The sequence below is a fragment of the Hoplias malabaricus genome, chromosome Y (genome assembly GCF_029633855.1).
Source record: "Hoplias malabaricus isolate fHopMal1 chromosome Y, fHopMal1.hap1, whole genome shotgun sequence".
NCBI lineage: Eukaryota > Metazoa > Chordata > Actinopteri > Characiformes > Erythrinidae > Hoplias > Hoplias malabaricus.
Genome location: NC_089820.1, coordinates 64,831,316 through 64,848,518, shown reverse-complemented (window position 1 = coordinate 64,848,518; position 17,203 = coordinate 64,831,316). Strand labels below are relative to the sequence as shown.

At 38.9% G+C, this 17,203-nt stretch overlaps 1 protein-coding gene across 2 annotated transcripts in view; it reads left to right on the top strand.

Annotated features, from left to right (window-relative positions):
* The window catches only part of LOC136679392 (transforming growth factor beta-1 proprotein-like), a 23,712-nt gene extending 8,830 nt beyond the window's left edge, over positions 1-14,882 (top strand). For both annotated transcript variants that reach the window (XM_066657894.1, XM_066657893.1), the window contains 6 exons: positions 8,613-8,891; positions 9,904-9,984; positions 10,569-10,716; positions 10,933-11,083; positions 11,778-11,888; positions 12,114-14,882. In XM_066657894.1, the coding sequence (XP_066513991.1) occupies positions 8,613-8,891; positions 9,904-9,984; positions 10,569-10,716; positions 10,933-11,083; positions 11,778-11,888; positions 12,114-12,161 (818 nt within the window). In that variant the 3' untranslated portion in view covers positions 12,162-14,882. The remainder of the gene's footprint in view (positions 1-8,612; positions 8,892-9,903; positions 9,985-10,568; positions 10,717-10,932; positions 11,084-11,777; positions 11,889-12,113) is intronic.
* The last annotated feature ends 2,321 nt before the right edge of the window (positions 14,883-17,203 follow it).

Below are 17,203 nucleotides of genomic sequence, written 5' to 3'. Positions count from 1 at the left end.
ACACACTCTATCAGATTGCAAGCCTCTTTTTTGTGGTGCTGCAAAAACAACTTACATCCACCTATTCCGCCTACAGCTGCTTAGCATCCCTCACTCATGGTTGGACTTTCGAGTGAAGGCAATTAAACAGAATAGAGGCCCTCCCTACATCAGTACTAAAAGCACTTTAAAAGTACGGCCACAGAAACATAACTCCATGGAAACATCCAAAGATATAAAAGAGAATTGCTCATTATTCAGAAACGACTTTTACCATAAGTGAAACTAACATGTATGCTCTGTATTTTTTAAATCTAACACGTCTCTTCACCCTTTTGCCCTCTGGGAACTCTGGAGATTTTGCCTTCTCAGCACTCCTTCTAAGGCTCCATTACCTCCTTCTGTAATTGCATATAAAAACCACATCTAATTAGTAGGTGTTGGACTGTTTCATAGCACTTTTCACTGGAGAGTAAAAGTGTCTGTGTGTGAAAGGCTGTCAGGAGGTTTAGGTTTTGTCTGTTGCGTACAGAAATGGCGCCGTAATTGGCGACGGGACACTTGCTTTGATTCCATTCATGCCAGTGTTCTTAGCATTAAATTCTATACAGAGCCAGAAATAGACAGAGTCCAGATTTTGCTGAGGCTGCTGGGATGTTGGAATAGATGTCACAAATTCCTGGAATGCTATAAGCATGGGTGATGGATATAGACCACAGTCCAGTTCATGATGTGTAAATAATATAAGAGATGTGTTCACTGTGGGTTAATTTACTTTATGATATTGTAAACTAAACCTCGCCTTTCTTTATCCTGAATAATGGGGATTCATAATGTGTTCACAGCCGTGAGAATTTAAGTGGTGCTGTATTTTGTCTTTCAGACATCCCCCACCCCTGCTGTGAGAATTCATACACTCCTGTCATAACAAAACCTAGGGACTTTGAGATTTAATGACGTGATCTGCCATTTCTGTTTAGTGCACAATGATAGAATAAGACTTGAGTGGTGAGGAACCCTCAGGGCCAACTAGAAATGTACATATCTTTAATTTATAGTCGAGTTACAGTGTTTGTTGTAGAGTAGCAAGACATTAATTGTTGTAGGGGACATGTTTGGAAAACCTCACTTTTCATGGAACTTTACTTTGGGTTTGTAGACATCTACCAATGCACATTCTGTGAAATAAGACCACCCTTCTTTTTTTAGTTTGGGCTGAAATCTGGGGTGCAATCAGCTATTGTGCTGTTCATGGACCGTTGCTCTACCAACTGAGCAAAATCCTTTTGCTGACCATATCTGGTGGGTCCCCTCGCTCAAGGGTCCTGCAGGGCGCAAATGTCCCCTCGTTTAAGGGTATGGCCTCCATGATTCTCTGGGTTAGAGTTTCACCAGGGAGTCCCTAGCTTCAGAGTTTCTGAGTTTCTTTGAGTTTGAGCAGCTGGAACTATTATTAGATCAATAATAAAGCATGTAGCATATTGAAGCTTTCTCCCTGAAAATATCGCTTAGAAAATCAGTCAAACACAATCACGACTGTATGTATTACCAGCCATCACCAGCAAGAAATTCAGCAGAGCAGTCAATGTGCAGGGGCCATTGGGGAAAAAGGGTGAAGGCCATTGAGTTCATGGGAAAAAGAGAGAAAGAGATGGACGGATGGATGGGTGGGTGAATGAATGTGGATGGAGTGAGAAGTGTGCTTTGGAGGCTGGTATTTAAGCCTGCTGGAACGTGGCTTCGCCCGTCTATAATGATAGGCCTGTCTCTGAGCCTGTTAGGACAGCTGTCCTGATTTACCTGAACGTAGGCCGACACACACACACAGACACACATAAACCTCTTTCCACCCACCAACAAAAGCTGCCTGTCTCCTGTGACTTTTTCCACCGGCACTGCCACAAATACCTATGGCTATTTCCCAATCAAGACAAATTAACTGTGTACAGTTGCTAAATACACCAGACGGTTTTCCGCCTTCAGCATTAGACTAATGACTCAACGTCTTTCATTTGTCATTGTCGAGAGTCAAAAGACAAGTCTTTTGCTTGTGTTTATCAGTTGTATACTGACGTTTGAGTTAGCGTAACTTCTGACAGGTAATCATGCTAGCTCAATGAGTCATGGCAAAGTGTAGGCGCTAACTAACTTCGACAATTACAGTGGATTGTAGAGAAAGTCCTGCATGTCAGGGCAATGTTTATCCACGGAGGGCGACTGGAGTGTAATTACCATGTTATGAAGCCTAAGGTTGTAGCTTGTGGAAGAGGCAGTATATGGAAACATACATTTTCCACACATAGAAGCAGTTTCATTAGCTGAAATCAGTAACATAGTTTTCTAAACATGTATCATATATGAAATAGTCAGAAACATATATTGTCGCTCTCCAAAGAAAAACGTCCATCACTTAAATAATAACTTTATAACAGGAGGAGAAAAGCCTTCTTTAATTTTTTTATTCCATGTAAGTTTGGAGCATTTCTATTGGTCCATTCCTCATTGATTTTTCACCAAATTTGAAAGACAGCTGCTGTGTTAATACAACATACAAATCAACAAAACAATTTAAATATACGAGGGTGATTTGGACAGTGACGATCGAGTATATTTAACAGTATATTCTAGGTGAATGCACATATTTCAGTGTCTTGCATTTGTTCCTTTAGCCTTGTTCAAGTCATGCTCAGCTGGTTAGACCTTTGACCTCAAAATCACTGTGATAATTTGTTCCACACGAACACGCATCACAGTGATTTGTTATTACACGCACTCTTGTTCCTTCATTTTAAAAATAATACATTTTACAGAGAAGAAAGCAAAGGGGAAATGTCAGTGTGAGAATGTCATGTGTGGTGTGAGATGGTGAGATTTGTGTCAAACTACAGCTAGTGAGGAAACATTCCATAAAATAATCATACACACTGTCAAAATAATACCACACTCTTAAAAACAGAGCTGCTACAAAAGGTTCAAATGAACAATGCCATAGAATAATCACTTTTGATTCCATAAAGAACTATTTTGCTATTAAATCTGAAATGTGTAAAGGACCTTAGGCTTGAGTGGAACCAAATGTGGTTCTTCTATGGCTTCACTCAACAAAACATTTGTAGCACCTTTATTTTTAAGATCTATTTCACTTACAATTAAGGTAATTTAAGCTAACCTACTCTTAGCTACAATCAGTTTGTGGACTGTAGCATTCTCAGAACTTTTAGACCCCAGAGACCTGATGGTTTCATGAGACTAGTGAGTGGATTGCATCCTGATAAGATTTACACTTGATTAAAAGCATCTCCACTAAGTCTCTTTGATAATCAATTGCTGTATAAGATGATACATGCAGCTGAGTTTGGTCTAGGTAGCAACCGTGTGCAACCTCCATGATCAGCCTCCTTGTACCTCTCCATAGATCACGTTTGTTGTGATGTACTGTATTCACAAATGTACAGATTCGTAAATGTTACTTGGAAAGAATGATGAATTTCCATACCTTTTGGCTACAATACAGCTCTGTCCTCATCCCTCATTTCACGGCTTGAGGTGCCCTTTGAGCATGGCACCAAACCCACAACTGCTCCCCGGGTGCTGGGGATGGCTGTCTGCCACTCTTGGTGTGTGTTCACAACTCCTAGTGCATTAGTGTGTGTGTGTGTGTGTGTGTGTTCACTGCCACTGTTGTATTAAACGACAAGTAATTGCACATTATTATTATTATAAATAATGTCTATCCACATACAATCCTGATATTCTAGACACATGGATTGACCAGCTGTAAACAGGGTCATAGTAGAGTTTGGCTAACAATTCCTTTACAAAGACATATTGTTATCTACTCTGTGCATTACTCGATATATAAAAAAGAAAATTAAATATATAAATAAAAAAAAACCTACACACTTTTATGTCTCCTTGAAATTATTTCTCTGATTATGAAGCTATCGCTCGTCCATTTCTCTGATTATGTACATCAAATACTGACGTAAGCATTTGATATTTAGCATAGCTAAAGGGAAATCCCTGCATAAGGAGCCTTCTCTGTTTCAAGATATTCCAGCTATGCGCTGGCATGTGACAACTGAAAATATTTTGGTTCTGAAAAAAAAAAAGCCTTAAGGGTATTTCATTTTTCGTTATGTGGAAATGATAAGGTTATTACTGAAGAGTATCTCATTACAGTTTACACTCCTCCTCTTCATTAGTCCACTCAGCTTTATTCTGCTGCGTACTGTAATATTGTGAAAACGCTCATTTTGAAACACTGTAAATCTTGAAACTTTATTTATTTATATTTAGGAAACATTTATTTTTTATCTGGATTGCTGAAACTGTTACTTTAGGTTGTTCATTGAAAGTGTTTTTATGAATTAATCCCATTTTCAAAATTAAAAAAATAGGTAATAGGTTTTTTTACAGTCTGTTTACAACAACAAAAAGACAAGACAGTATGTTACAGTCCTAAACCAAACCCTATAGACAGAAAGAGCAGCTATTCACTTTTGTATGATAATAATAATAATAATAATAATAATATTGCACATTATTATTATTATAAATAATGTCTATCCACATACTATATTATTATTATTATTATTATTATTATTATTATTATTATTATTATTATTGGGCGGCACGGTGGTGCAGCAGGTAGGTGTTGCAGTCACACAGCTCCAGGGACCTGGAGGTTGTGGGTTCGATTCCTGCTCCGGGTGACTGTCTGTGACGAGTGTGGTGTGTTCTCCCTGTGTCTGCGTGGGTTTCCTCCGGGTGACTGTCTGTGAGGAGTGTGGTGTGTTCTCCTTGTGTCTGCGTGGGTTTCCTCCGGGTGACTGTCTGTGAGGAGTGTGGTGTGTTCTCCCCGTGTCCGCGTAAGACAGATTGTTGTTTTGTGAACATATTATTTGATGCTTAATAGTTAACTAAGAAATTTCTAATTAAATAGCAGAACTATTTATGTATTTATTTTCCTACTGAGGCAGATTGTGTTGGACTTACTGCAAATAAACATATAAATGTGATATAAACATTTAGAAACATAAAACAATGACGTTTTACAATAGAGTAAAGATTACTGGACATGGAAATTTGTGCGTTTTAAAAGACTTCTAATCATTCACCCCAGCATGTGGAGTTTGTGAGTTTCAACCCAAGATATGCCATAGCCATCCGTAAGTGGAAGCTCCACAGGAGAAAACGGCTGGTGGATAGAATAAAATACAAATCCTATATTGTTTTAAACATACTACTGACTAAGAAGTTTGATTTGTGTGAACCCTAGTGACACAAATTTAACAAGAAATCTGTGTAATAAAGATTCTGTCTTGTCATTTGAGCTTTTATTTTTACATGTGTTAGTTTGAACTGGCTGACTGTATTTTTAAAAAAGATTTCTGGAACAGGACCCTGGACATGTCAAGCTCAAGTTTATGTTAGTGTTTGAACCAAAATTGCACCATATGAGTTGCTCAACTATAGATTTCACAAGGCCACAAATGACCTGAAATATCATGTAACTACAGCAAGAGGCATGAATGTTTGTTTTAGCTTCTACAGCGTGTCCTATCATATGTATAAGTTATATGTGAATTCCTTCTCAGAACAGAAAGTTATGGCTTGTAGTGGCTAACTGCCAAGTGTACATGTGTAATTAAGCTTTGGAGCTGGTAATTTCAGAGGAAGACAGGCTGGGACAGAGATGTGTATATGGGGTTTGGCAAATGCTGAGCTTTTCTTTAGTCCTCCGTGTTCTTTACCTTTTCTGAGCACGTTCCTCTGTCTCCCAAATTTGAGTTCACTTTTTCAGCCACATCAACATATTTATGTGGTTCTGTTTGCCTGCTTTTTCCAGCTTTGATGATCTAATATAGTTTAATAAAATTGGGATTATTTAAGGGTGCTGGGGGTAATATAATACAAGTAACATTTCACAATAAATACTTGTTTTGGCAGTTAATTTTCTACTTTACAATTCCTGTGGTAAGGTTTTACATAATATTTGCACTGCACACATTATTCATGTATATAAAGGTATGATAATACATACTCTGTGAGGAGTTGGTGTGTTCTCCCTGCGTCTGCGTGGGTTTCCTCCGGGTGCTCCGGTTTCCTCCCACGCTTGAAAAACACATGTTGGTAGGTGGATTTGCGATTCAAAAGTCCGTAGGTGTGAGTGAGTGTGTGTGTGTGTGTGTGTGTGTGTGTGTTGCCCTGCGAAGGACTGGCGCCCCCTCCAGGGTGTATTCCCGCCTTGCGCCCAATGATTCCAGGTAGGCTCTGGACCCACCGCGACCCTGAACTGGATAAGGGTTACAGATAATGAATGAATGAATGAATAAATGAATGAAGAATACATCCTCAAATCTGTATTTTTGTATTGTCTGTGTCTGCTTTGTATGTTATTTGTGTGTGTTAGCTTCCTGTGACATCCTAACCTGCAGGATTTTTATTTTGATATAAAGCAGAAAGAATAATCCAGTTAAAACAAGCATGTTTGTGGAGGGCAGATCTAAGAGAGGATAGGTTTTGCTCCATGAAGTAATAAATAATGTAATCCCATTATATTTTAGTGAAAATGATATATTTTAATGAAATACAGAGGTTTTTTTTATATAGAAACTTAATTTAAATCAATTTACAGAAAGTTTTTTAGTGTAAATTTTCAGTCACATCAACTGGTGTTGTGTGCTGTGCTACAATATCTTTGTTCTCTTTCTGTAGTTTCCTTCCTCCCACTTTGCAAAAACATATATGCTTAAAAAAGTGAACCCTTCTCGTTTCTTCTCTCTTTTGTTCATTGTTATTCTGTTCCTTAGGCTGTTTCTCTTAGCGTTACTAGAGCTGGATATTGTTGTTTTCGAAACCCATTCCTGAATAGTATTTTGTTACAACAGCTGTTATTAAATGCAATTAGATTATTTTATTGTCATCATTGGAACAACGAGTTGAATCTCTATTATTGTCTTCTATTGTTTTTTGACAGATTTGCCATTTACACTGTCAGAAGTTGCTGGTCGTATGTAAATATTTAAAAAAAATCAAAATTGATTGAAATTAAATTTTAATACATTCTTTAATCATAAAGCTACGGATATTTTAGACAGCAAGTAATTATGAAGACATAAGGAACACTTAAATGAGGAGATATGATGCAATGATTCAAGCTCAAATATATATCCTCTGCTGTTTATTTCCCTACGGTACCACAACTTAAACTTACCCTTTAAAGTGGGGTGCGGAACCCAAATTAATATTTACAGATCTGGTAAGAACCAGCATAGTCCTCCTTTAGAAACATGCTCTGAACTTCTTGCTCTGTTCACTCACCACACACTCGCTTGCAAAAGCAACCCAATATTGGTCTGTCTTTAAAGTCCAGAGACTCATCATCAACTTTCCTTCACTTAGACATTCTCTGAAACTGAACTTTATTGACACCACATACGTAGCTCTAGGGTGAAGTTGTGGTCATAGTTCTTACAGCAAATTTGATCCTTTGAAAAGCGCTCATTTTATTTGCATAAAAATCAATGGCTTTTGCAGAAAGCCAGAACATAGTCAATAAAAATGTTATATACCTGGCGGGCCATATACAGTTAAGCGCCATATAAAACCCACGGGCCGTAGGTTCTTCACCCCTGCCTTAAAGCTTATTCCTTATTTGTCCATTTTGTTTGTGCCCAAAAACAACATAACCAAAGATAAATCACGTCCTACTGTGAGTATGAACTTCAGAGCAGCGTAAAAACTAGTGGACAGTTACCTCTCCACTCAGATGGCTAATAGCACCCAGCTTAGTAAATTACAAGGCCGTCAGTACAATGTTTGCACTATTAACTGCCAAAGCATGCACTGTTGTCCATAACAGTAAGAGAGTAAATTGCACGGTACTTTGAACAGGTGGCACCTAGAGATTTGGTGTCTGCTGCAGTATCAGAGTCCCAGCGACAGGTGCTTGCCATTAGGCCATTCATTAGGCCAGCTGTGTGTCCAGCAGGATATGTATCACCCTCTCCTCTCTGGTAGCTCTTTGTGGTTATGGGGAAGTGAATCAGACAGGGATTCACAGTTTTATGCAGCAGTGTTTGATGAAAGCAAGTCCTTAGCTCTTACGGACCCTCTGCCTTCAAGCTTTCAGGGCCACAGTGTGAGGAGGATTAGCCGAGCATGTAGCGACTTGAGTCATCTGTGTTGGTAAAGAGCTGCAAATCAGGGGTTCATCAATATTATTATTTAAGTTCCAAATTAATTCTGATAAAGGACACAGCAAATTCAAATTGTGGACAAGTTTACGTTTGTACAGTATTTGTGTTGATTTTACCCTGGTGAAATTGCTGTGTATTGTAGTTGCAATGTGTGTTATAATTGGGGGGGGGGCAATGCAGGAACATACCCTGGAGGGGGTGGCAGTCCTTCACAGGGTGACACACACTCACACACTTAAGGACACTTTAGAGTAGCCGATCCACCTTGTACAGGTTATTGCTAGGCAGTGGAATTGGTGCTCCAGGTAGTTGCTGTTTCTTTTTCTCCTTCTTACTTCAGTACTTATTATAATTGAAATACTTCACTGTATATGATGCTATATATCCACTCCATATGAAGTAATGGTCTTTTCTCTGTTTCCCATCCAGGATCGAAAAACGACTCTTTAAACTCAATAAATATGTTCTTCGATATGAAGGAGATTAACAAAACCATCACAAACTACAGGCTGCTGTCCAAAGCTGAGCTCCGTATCCTCATTAAGAACCCCAAAATTATGCCTGGCTCAGGGGAGAGACTGGAGCTCTACCGGGACTCGGTAGAGCAAGTAAATTACCTCAGCTCCCACATCATCTACTTAAACCACTCGAATCGCTGGATCTCCTACGACGTCACAGCCACGGTCCAGTCATGGCTGGAGTCTCCAGGTCAGTGAAGAACAGCTTTGATGCACTCACCCATTACCGTCTGAAATGGAGGGAACTTATTCCCCCTTCTGGGAAGCCTTAAACTAGATGCTGAAACATATCTGTGAGGATTTGATGACATTCAGCCATAAGACCTTATTAGAGAAGCCTGGTATACTATACCTTAAAGGTAGACTAGAAGATAAGTAATGCAGTTTCTTCAGTGCTGAGCCAAGAGCAGCAACGACAGAGGCTCTGTTTTCTCTATTTCTGCTCAGAAGAGCATCTCAATGACTTTAATGCTGTAATTTTAATGTAAAAATCCTACCTAGTGTTGTTTTTAAAAAGGGCAATTGCCCTTCAATCAGCTGTGGTCCATTCCTCAAACATGCAGTGGATCGATATGCTAATTATAAATCTGATAAACAAGAAACACACAGCAAAACGAGTCGAGTTATGCAGTATCACAATTAGCTTCCACACACTGATCTCTTTACTGTACAGACACCCACCTTATGCGTCCATTCACTGGCCACTTTATGAGCTCCACCTACTTTATAGCTCCTTCGTGTATTAGAAATTTGGATACACCTTCTCATAAAACATTTACTATATTCTTCAGTTCACACAAAAACATCCACTCTGAGCAGCGACACACTGTGGGGAATGAACTCATACCAGCACACACACACACACACACACACACACACACACACACACTCACAGTAACATGTCAGGGTTATTGCTGTGCTGAAAATAATAATATCCGAATAACAGCACTCCTGTGGTCAGAAACCTGCCAAAAATGAATGAGGTGGAGGAGAGCCGATACTGTGCAGCCACAGATGGACTAACGTCTGAAATTCAAAAGTTCACTCAGTGTAAACAGACCGTTATAGGGGTTACTTTGGTCTACTATTGCCAACCTATTAAAATCCACAAGGCCATTCACAAATTAATTCCATCTGAGCGGTGGCAGGATGTTGTGATTTGGGTGTGTGTTCATGCCTTGCCCCTGTGTTTGTGTTGGAAGGAGCGGACAAGAGGGTATTAGTGCTGAAGCTCTACTGTGACTGTAAGAACACCGAGAAGAAGATCAACTTTGATATTTCAGGTCTGATTATCTTTTTCTCGTTGATGAAACAAAACAGTTTTAATAATTTCACTGTTGCACTTTGCAGTGTGTGTTCCTTTGGGCTCAGGACCCACTGTGATCCTGCTTACAGACATTGAAGAAATTAATGGATAATTATTTCAGAGAAACTCACCTGATTTACATATATCTGCTTAGTTTAGCTTCACCTGTCGGCGCTGAGGTCATAAGGAGTCAAAAAGCCCTGACTTCATCTTAAAGGTCCTGTAACAAAGAGTCTGCTAAATTTTAAGGAATAACGAATATTGAAAACTGGACATAGATGATTCTTGAAGCCATAAAAATACACAAAAGCACACATTTACTAAGTTCACTCAAAATTAAACCAGTGTACTGAACACAAGTCCTAGTCAGGGAGTCTGTGCTGATCTAGGGTCTGTTCTTCACACTGACGTAAGAGTAAATAAGAGAGGAATCTGACCCTAGATGCGAACTCCAAATCTGGTCTGAGCCTGAGCTCTGGGCTCTGGACCTGAATTTAAAATGTAGTGTAAAGTAAAAAAAAACTAGAGAAAACTCTGATTTCATCTTGTACATATTCTCAGGCATTTCTACAGATAGAGGAGACAAAAGTGACCTGGCGAATCTTATGGTGAAACCATATATTTTAACCATGTCTCTTCCTCCGGATGGAACAACCCCCAGCTCCACTCGCAAAAAACGCTCCACTGGCACTGAGGAAACCTGCGATGAGTGAGTCTCTCTCTCATAAAAACATCTAGAAATACTTTAATATTTAGGTTTTAAGACCAACAAATATACACAAATATCACATACACTGACATCTAAACCAAGATGCCTATGATCTCCTCATTTTTTATTCACGTCGAAAAGCTACTGTGTTCACATATTGGAGCTACATAAGACTTGCTCATCACTCTCCTCTTTTTTTCCTGATGCTCCTGACAGGAAAACAGAGACCTGCTGCATGCGGAAACTTTATATTGACTTCCGGAAGGATCTGGGCTGGAAGTGGATCCACAAACCCAAAGGATACTTCGCCAACTACTGCATGGGCTCCTGCACATACATCTGGAATGCAGAGAACAAATACTCACAGGTAGGAGAACACCTTCTCTCACAGTTCCATGTGACTGAGGCCTCTTCGGCTTTCTGAGCAATCCCTGATGAGCCAAACATGCAGTTTCCAAAACAACATTCTTCTCTGCCTTTTTTATTCTTTTTTTACCCTTCCTGCCTCGGTCGTTTCCTTAAGTAATTTCCTGTCCGAGGCATGCCTTGGGCAGGCCTGCGCAAAGATGGCTTCGGAAAAAAGCTTAGTGTAAACTCATGTTTGGAACGCTGGAACTGTGTTCTCCGGTCTGGAGAGGAGAGAGGAAGATGAACACCTGAGAGCTGTCCTACAGCCAGCGTTTCTGGAAAGCATGCCAAGGGTTTTCCAGCATTTTCTCTTCATAGCATCTGTACCCTGTTAGAAAGACTGAACTTTCTTAACCCTTAAAAGACCAGAGCTGTCCCAGTCCTTTACAGCATCATGTGTTTGCCTGTATGTCATACGGCACGAAATACGAATAATAATACTGTAATACATCAATGCATTGATACAGAGAGTTGGGTTTGTCATTCATTAAAACTCTTCATTTAAGTAAAGACATTCGGCCTTAAAGTGAATTTAGACAAAACACTCATTAAATAATTAATATTATTTGTGCTCTGGGTAAACCATGGAACATGTCTGATTTGTAACTGTCCCTCTTTGTCTATCCATGTGTGTGTGTGTGTGTGTCCTAAAGATTTTAGCCCTGTACAAACACCATAACCCCGGTGCATCTGCCCAGCCTTGCTGTGTCCCTCAAATCCTGGACCCCCTTCCAATCCTCTATTATGTGGGCAGACAACACAAGGTAAATTTCTTATTAATTAATTATCTTTAATTGAGTTTAAAGTTTGTTAGATCTACACCATGCTCTCACACCAGCACCACAACGTCTTATAGTATGTTTTTCTGATAAAATGGCCAATGATTGTAGGTGCATGTGTTTCTAATAAACTGGCAACTCTGTGTACAGGGTGTGTAACGAGTAAATCTGCGCATTGATGATCTTAATCTGGTTATCTTTTATCCTCAGGTGGAGCACCTGTCCAACATGGTGGTGAGAAACTGTAAATGCAGTTAAAACGGATAAAGACCTTCTACTTCGACACCTCACGTGCCTCTCTCCTTTAAACAAGCACACATGCATGGATAGAATGTACCTGAGGGCAAGGAGGGAAGAGAAGATTGGAACAGAAAGAAAATAAAGGAGAGAGTGGAGGAGGAGGAAAATGTGGCAAAGAATCACAAAAAGCAAAAGAGCTTTGAATCTTGACTCACTGATGCTTTTTAAATTCTCCAGGATTTCACCAAGGACAATATGCCATACTTTATTGCAGAATATGCTTTGCTTTGTTGTTATTTTCAACTACAGTAGTTTATTTTTATTAATTTATTTTTTAAAGTTGTAACTTTGTCCGGAAGAATTGCATTCCAGAAATGAAGACTTCTCATGGTACTGTGCTTTTAAAAAGAGCACAAGTAACATTAGAGGAATGTGTTTTCCAAGAGAAATGAATGTGCTTACATGAGAAGACCGAGAACTTTGCACTAAATCATACTGAGTTTTGAGGTCGGGGAGGAGGGGGGGACTGAAGGCTCAGAATCCATTGATGTGTGTTAGAGGACTGCAGTGGTGGACTGAATAGACCACTGGCCTCGAGCCAGCATGACTACATTAGAAAAATATGGAACTATTGACCATGGCTCAGAAATGCGTTATACCTGTATGTATTTGTGAGCGTGTCTTTTGGGGTTGGAATCGAGGCACAATTCCCTAAGGCTTCTACTATTTCCAGGAATGGTTTAGTAAGCTGTATCCAAAATCCCCTGCTCAGAAAGGGTAGCCACCTTTGCCCTATCACTGATGACCTTTGCCCAGATCTGGTCCTGTGAGTGATTTCATACAGTAGAAATGGAGCTGTCCTTCACCCAAACTTTGATATTAGAGAGAGAGAGAGAGAGAGAGAGAGAGAGAGAGAGTGTGTGTGTGTGTGTGTATGACCATCTTGTGGGAGCGTGTGATATACTATGAGTCTAAATCCAGTAGAGAAAATGCATCTGTGCTACATTATTTTCCAGTTTAATGCAACGTTTCTTCAAATTGAAAAAGTAGAATTTTTGAAATATTTGCACATTTCTGGACACCCTTCCATGAAATGATCAGATTAAAAACAATCTGAGCTTTACATACACAGACCTAAAACATGTTCAGTACCAAAAATTTGCTTTAAATAGTGCCCTAGAAATATGCAGAATATGCACAATTTAAAACAATACATTTAATATAGAATTTTATACATTTTAAATATTTATAAATCAATTTCCAGATTTGCGTAATAGTTTTGGACATCACCTAAATGTCCAGTGTCTCTACTTGTTCTCTACAAAGTGTGCACTTCAAGTTGTGGTGCATTAGATATTTAGACAAGTAGAATACACTACTACATTCACGTGCAGTTGGAAGCATCAAGTTTTTGTGTCCAAGAATCTGAGACCATTGAAAATATTTAGAAGTTGCTGCACGCATTTGGGAAATCTTGACTGCAAATATTAGCTTGGTAGCTAGCTAACAGTCTAATATTTGTTGTTGAAGCACTAGCTACATAGCTATCATATTTGTATTTTCTATTGTAAAACTGTCTAAAACATATTCCATACTCCCTACTTCCTCACACTTCATGTACACTTCCAAGTGTCATTTAATAGTCATTTTAATATACAGCTATACAGAATGCTAAATTAAACAAATGCTGCCTTCACTAACTTCTTGGATAGTCCTGTTTCCCACTTGTGAAGTTGTAATTGCAATGAAAAAAATATATATTTGCAGTTTCAGTAACGTGTTATGTAGCTTTCCTGTTCTGTTTAGCTACGTACTTTACTTCATTTACTGTACACAGTAAAATTAACAGATGTTACAATTCTAAGTTCTAAATTTTGAAAACCAACCATAGTTTTATTTATAACAATTAAAAACTAGCTTTTTCAAAATCACCCATTCCAACAGTAGCAGCAACAAAATTTTTATTTACTATTTTATAAAGACACAGATTTAGCCTGTACAGCAATAGCTTGTTGCTAACAGTGCTTGCAAGGACAAATAAATAACAACATAGCTCTTTACGCAGCATAACAGTAGCCTACTATAATATTTACAGTAGTTAGCATTTGAAGGCAGCATAAATCCATAAGCCTGGTTCATTCATTTCTCCAAAACCGTCCATTTACAAAGTGTCAGTTGTTGTGTGCAGGCAGAGAAACGGCATCCTTCACCTGCCTGTGCTTTGTCCATTGAAGAGCGTGAGTGCGGCTCTTCATCCTGTGTTTGGCCTTGATGTGTTGACACGTGTATGTGAACAGTAGTGTGGGTATTTATAACTGTAACCTGCTTTCTTTCTCCTCGCCAAACAGACGTCATGGTTGTTTCTGTTCTGAACAGACATTGCTTACACACTCGACACATTGTGATTGAAATAGAAAAGGACAATTTATAACCTCTTTTAGAGGACACAAAGGCACAGTCACAGACTGATATATAATATTTTCAGTAGTATATTATAGTGTTTTTGAAATGTTGTGATTCTTTTATGTCCTGTTTTAGAATGTATGAGGTTTTATTTGTTTATTTCTACATGTTCACTTCAAAGTTATAAAGGTTTTGACTCTGCTCATGGAAACACTGCATCAAAGAAAATATTTCCGTCTGCCCCTGGGTTTCTGGTGTTAGATTTGCACTTGTGTTTGTTTCATTTTCACAAAACACTGTTAAAATAAACGAATTTTTACCAGTTTGAGAAAAGCAGGCTACTGACATTTGGTTGTGTGTGTGTGTATATGTGTGTGAGATGTGATGTAAAGCTCCACATTTGTAGGTAAAAAAATAACAATTATAACATATTTATGGCTACATAAAATGAACTGTAACCTATTGTTCAGCTGTGAATTATATGCAAAATAATTGCTTTGTATTACAGAGCAACACATCACAAAATTAAAGGATACTAGTTATTATTATTATTTGGCTAGTTATCTAAATTATTAGTGGGTTAACTAGCTAATAAATGTGTGTTATTTAGCATTGTATAAATACATTTGTATGTTTGTAAACATTTTAAGTTAAAAGAGGAGAAAATTTATTACCCAAGTCCATAGATAACAAAGCAATTACTTTATAATTTCTTTACATTAGCTGGAACGCTAACTAGCCAATAAAGTTTTAATAGTACCTTAACTAGCTCATGTTACGATTAGCTACTTAGCTATAGGTCTAGCAGAACATGGGCAATCCTTTTTTATTTAATATTTTTCACTGTGATATGCTGATGAAAATATTTAACATTTCACTTTACATTTAAGGCTAAATCCTTTATTTCTTTTCTTACAGTGTAAATATTTTTTTTTCTGAAATTAGCTTGAGTCACTTAAGCTCTTTGTTAGTGCACCTATCTCAAAACTCCTTCCAAAATCACAGCCTATAAGACAGTGGTCAGGGATAGGTGGACAGCGGTCCACTCTAAAAGTTTCTGCGGCACGGTGGTGCAGCAGGTAGGTGTTGCTGTCACACAGCTCCAGGGGCCTGGAGGTTGTGGGTTCGATTCCCGCTCCGGGTGACTGTCTGTGAGGAATGTGGTGTGTTCTCCCTGTGTCTGCGTGGGTTTCCTCCCGGTGACTGTCTGTGAGGAGTGTGGTGTGTTCTCTCTGTGTCTGCGTGTGTTTCCTCCAGGTGACTGTCTGTGAGGAGTGTGGTGTGTTCTCCCTGTCCGCGTGGGTTTCCTCCGGGTGACTGTCTGTGAGGAGTGTGGTGTGTTCTCTCTGTGTCTGCGTAGGTTTCCTCCCACAGTCCAAAAACACACGTTGGTAGGTGGATTGGTGACTCAAAAGTGTCGTAGGTGTGAGTGAATGTGTGTGTGTGTCTGTGTTGTCCTGTGTCAACAGCCCCAAAACAGCCCCCAAAAAAGCCAATCAGCTTGCTGTTAATGGATAAAGTCTGCCCTCAAGCAATAAGAACCAATCAGACTGCTGGTTATGGAAAAGCAGTAAAGTAAACTGCAACTACAAGACAAGTCACAAGACAAGACTTGATTTACATATGTGTTTATTTTTCAAAATAATTGTTTTATTTTAAAATTTCACTTGAAATGAGAAAAGAACATTTAGAGTATTTGTTATTTATAATTATTCATAAATATTGTTGAAAGATGCTGAAAAGTAATTGAAGCTAATCAGAAGGACACCCTGTCATGGCTGCAAAGTACTTAAAGCCATTCTCAGTGTTAAAAGCTCTCTCTTGTGGAGATTATTAAGCCTGAGTGAGTGACTGTAAAAGTATCAATTTTTTAATTTAATAAGTTAAGTTTTCATTTATTACACTAATGGTGAGAGCCCTTATACCTCTACTTTTAACCCTTTATCTCTGTGCATGTGTATGTGTGTGGCATGAAATTTAAACTATAAGGCCTCTATTTACTGCACGCAGGTCAGCAGTGTCTGTCAACTTTTCGTTTTGAAGACAAAGCTGTGGAAAAACACAGCAGCAACCCACAGGTAAACAGTGAACACCTGTTTGTCCCAAAGTCTCTCCTACCTGCCAGACACTGCTGAGCTTCACATGAGGGTGGAAAGCCAACGATTCCCGACAGACCCCCACCCTCTCCACAAACCCTCTCTCTCTTTCTCTCTGAACATGTCTTGTTTTATATGTCATGCAAATACATGTTGAACATCAAGGATACACATATTTAATGTAGTACAACATGTTCAAGGAGAAGAGCCTATAAACATGAGCTTCTCTTATTCCCAAGGCAATGCCATCAGTGTTGCTTTATGTGTCCTTGTTTATGGAATTGTATTATTTTAACCACCATATATATATATATATATATAGAGAGAGAGATTTTTTTTGCCAATATTTAGATCTCTCTCTCTCTCTCTCTCTCTCTCTCTCTCTCTCTCTCTCTCTCTCTCTCTCTCTCTTCCTCTCAGGGGATTAGTGTCATGCTGCTCTCCACATTTCTCAGATTTAGGATTGGAAGGGAACAGGTACAGACCTGCTCTTAAATCTGTACTTATGCAGCTCACCTTATGGAAAATTCACAAACACATTCTCATATACACCCAGCCATG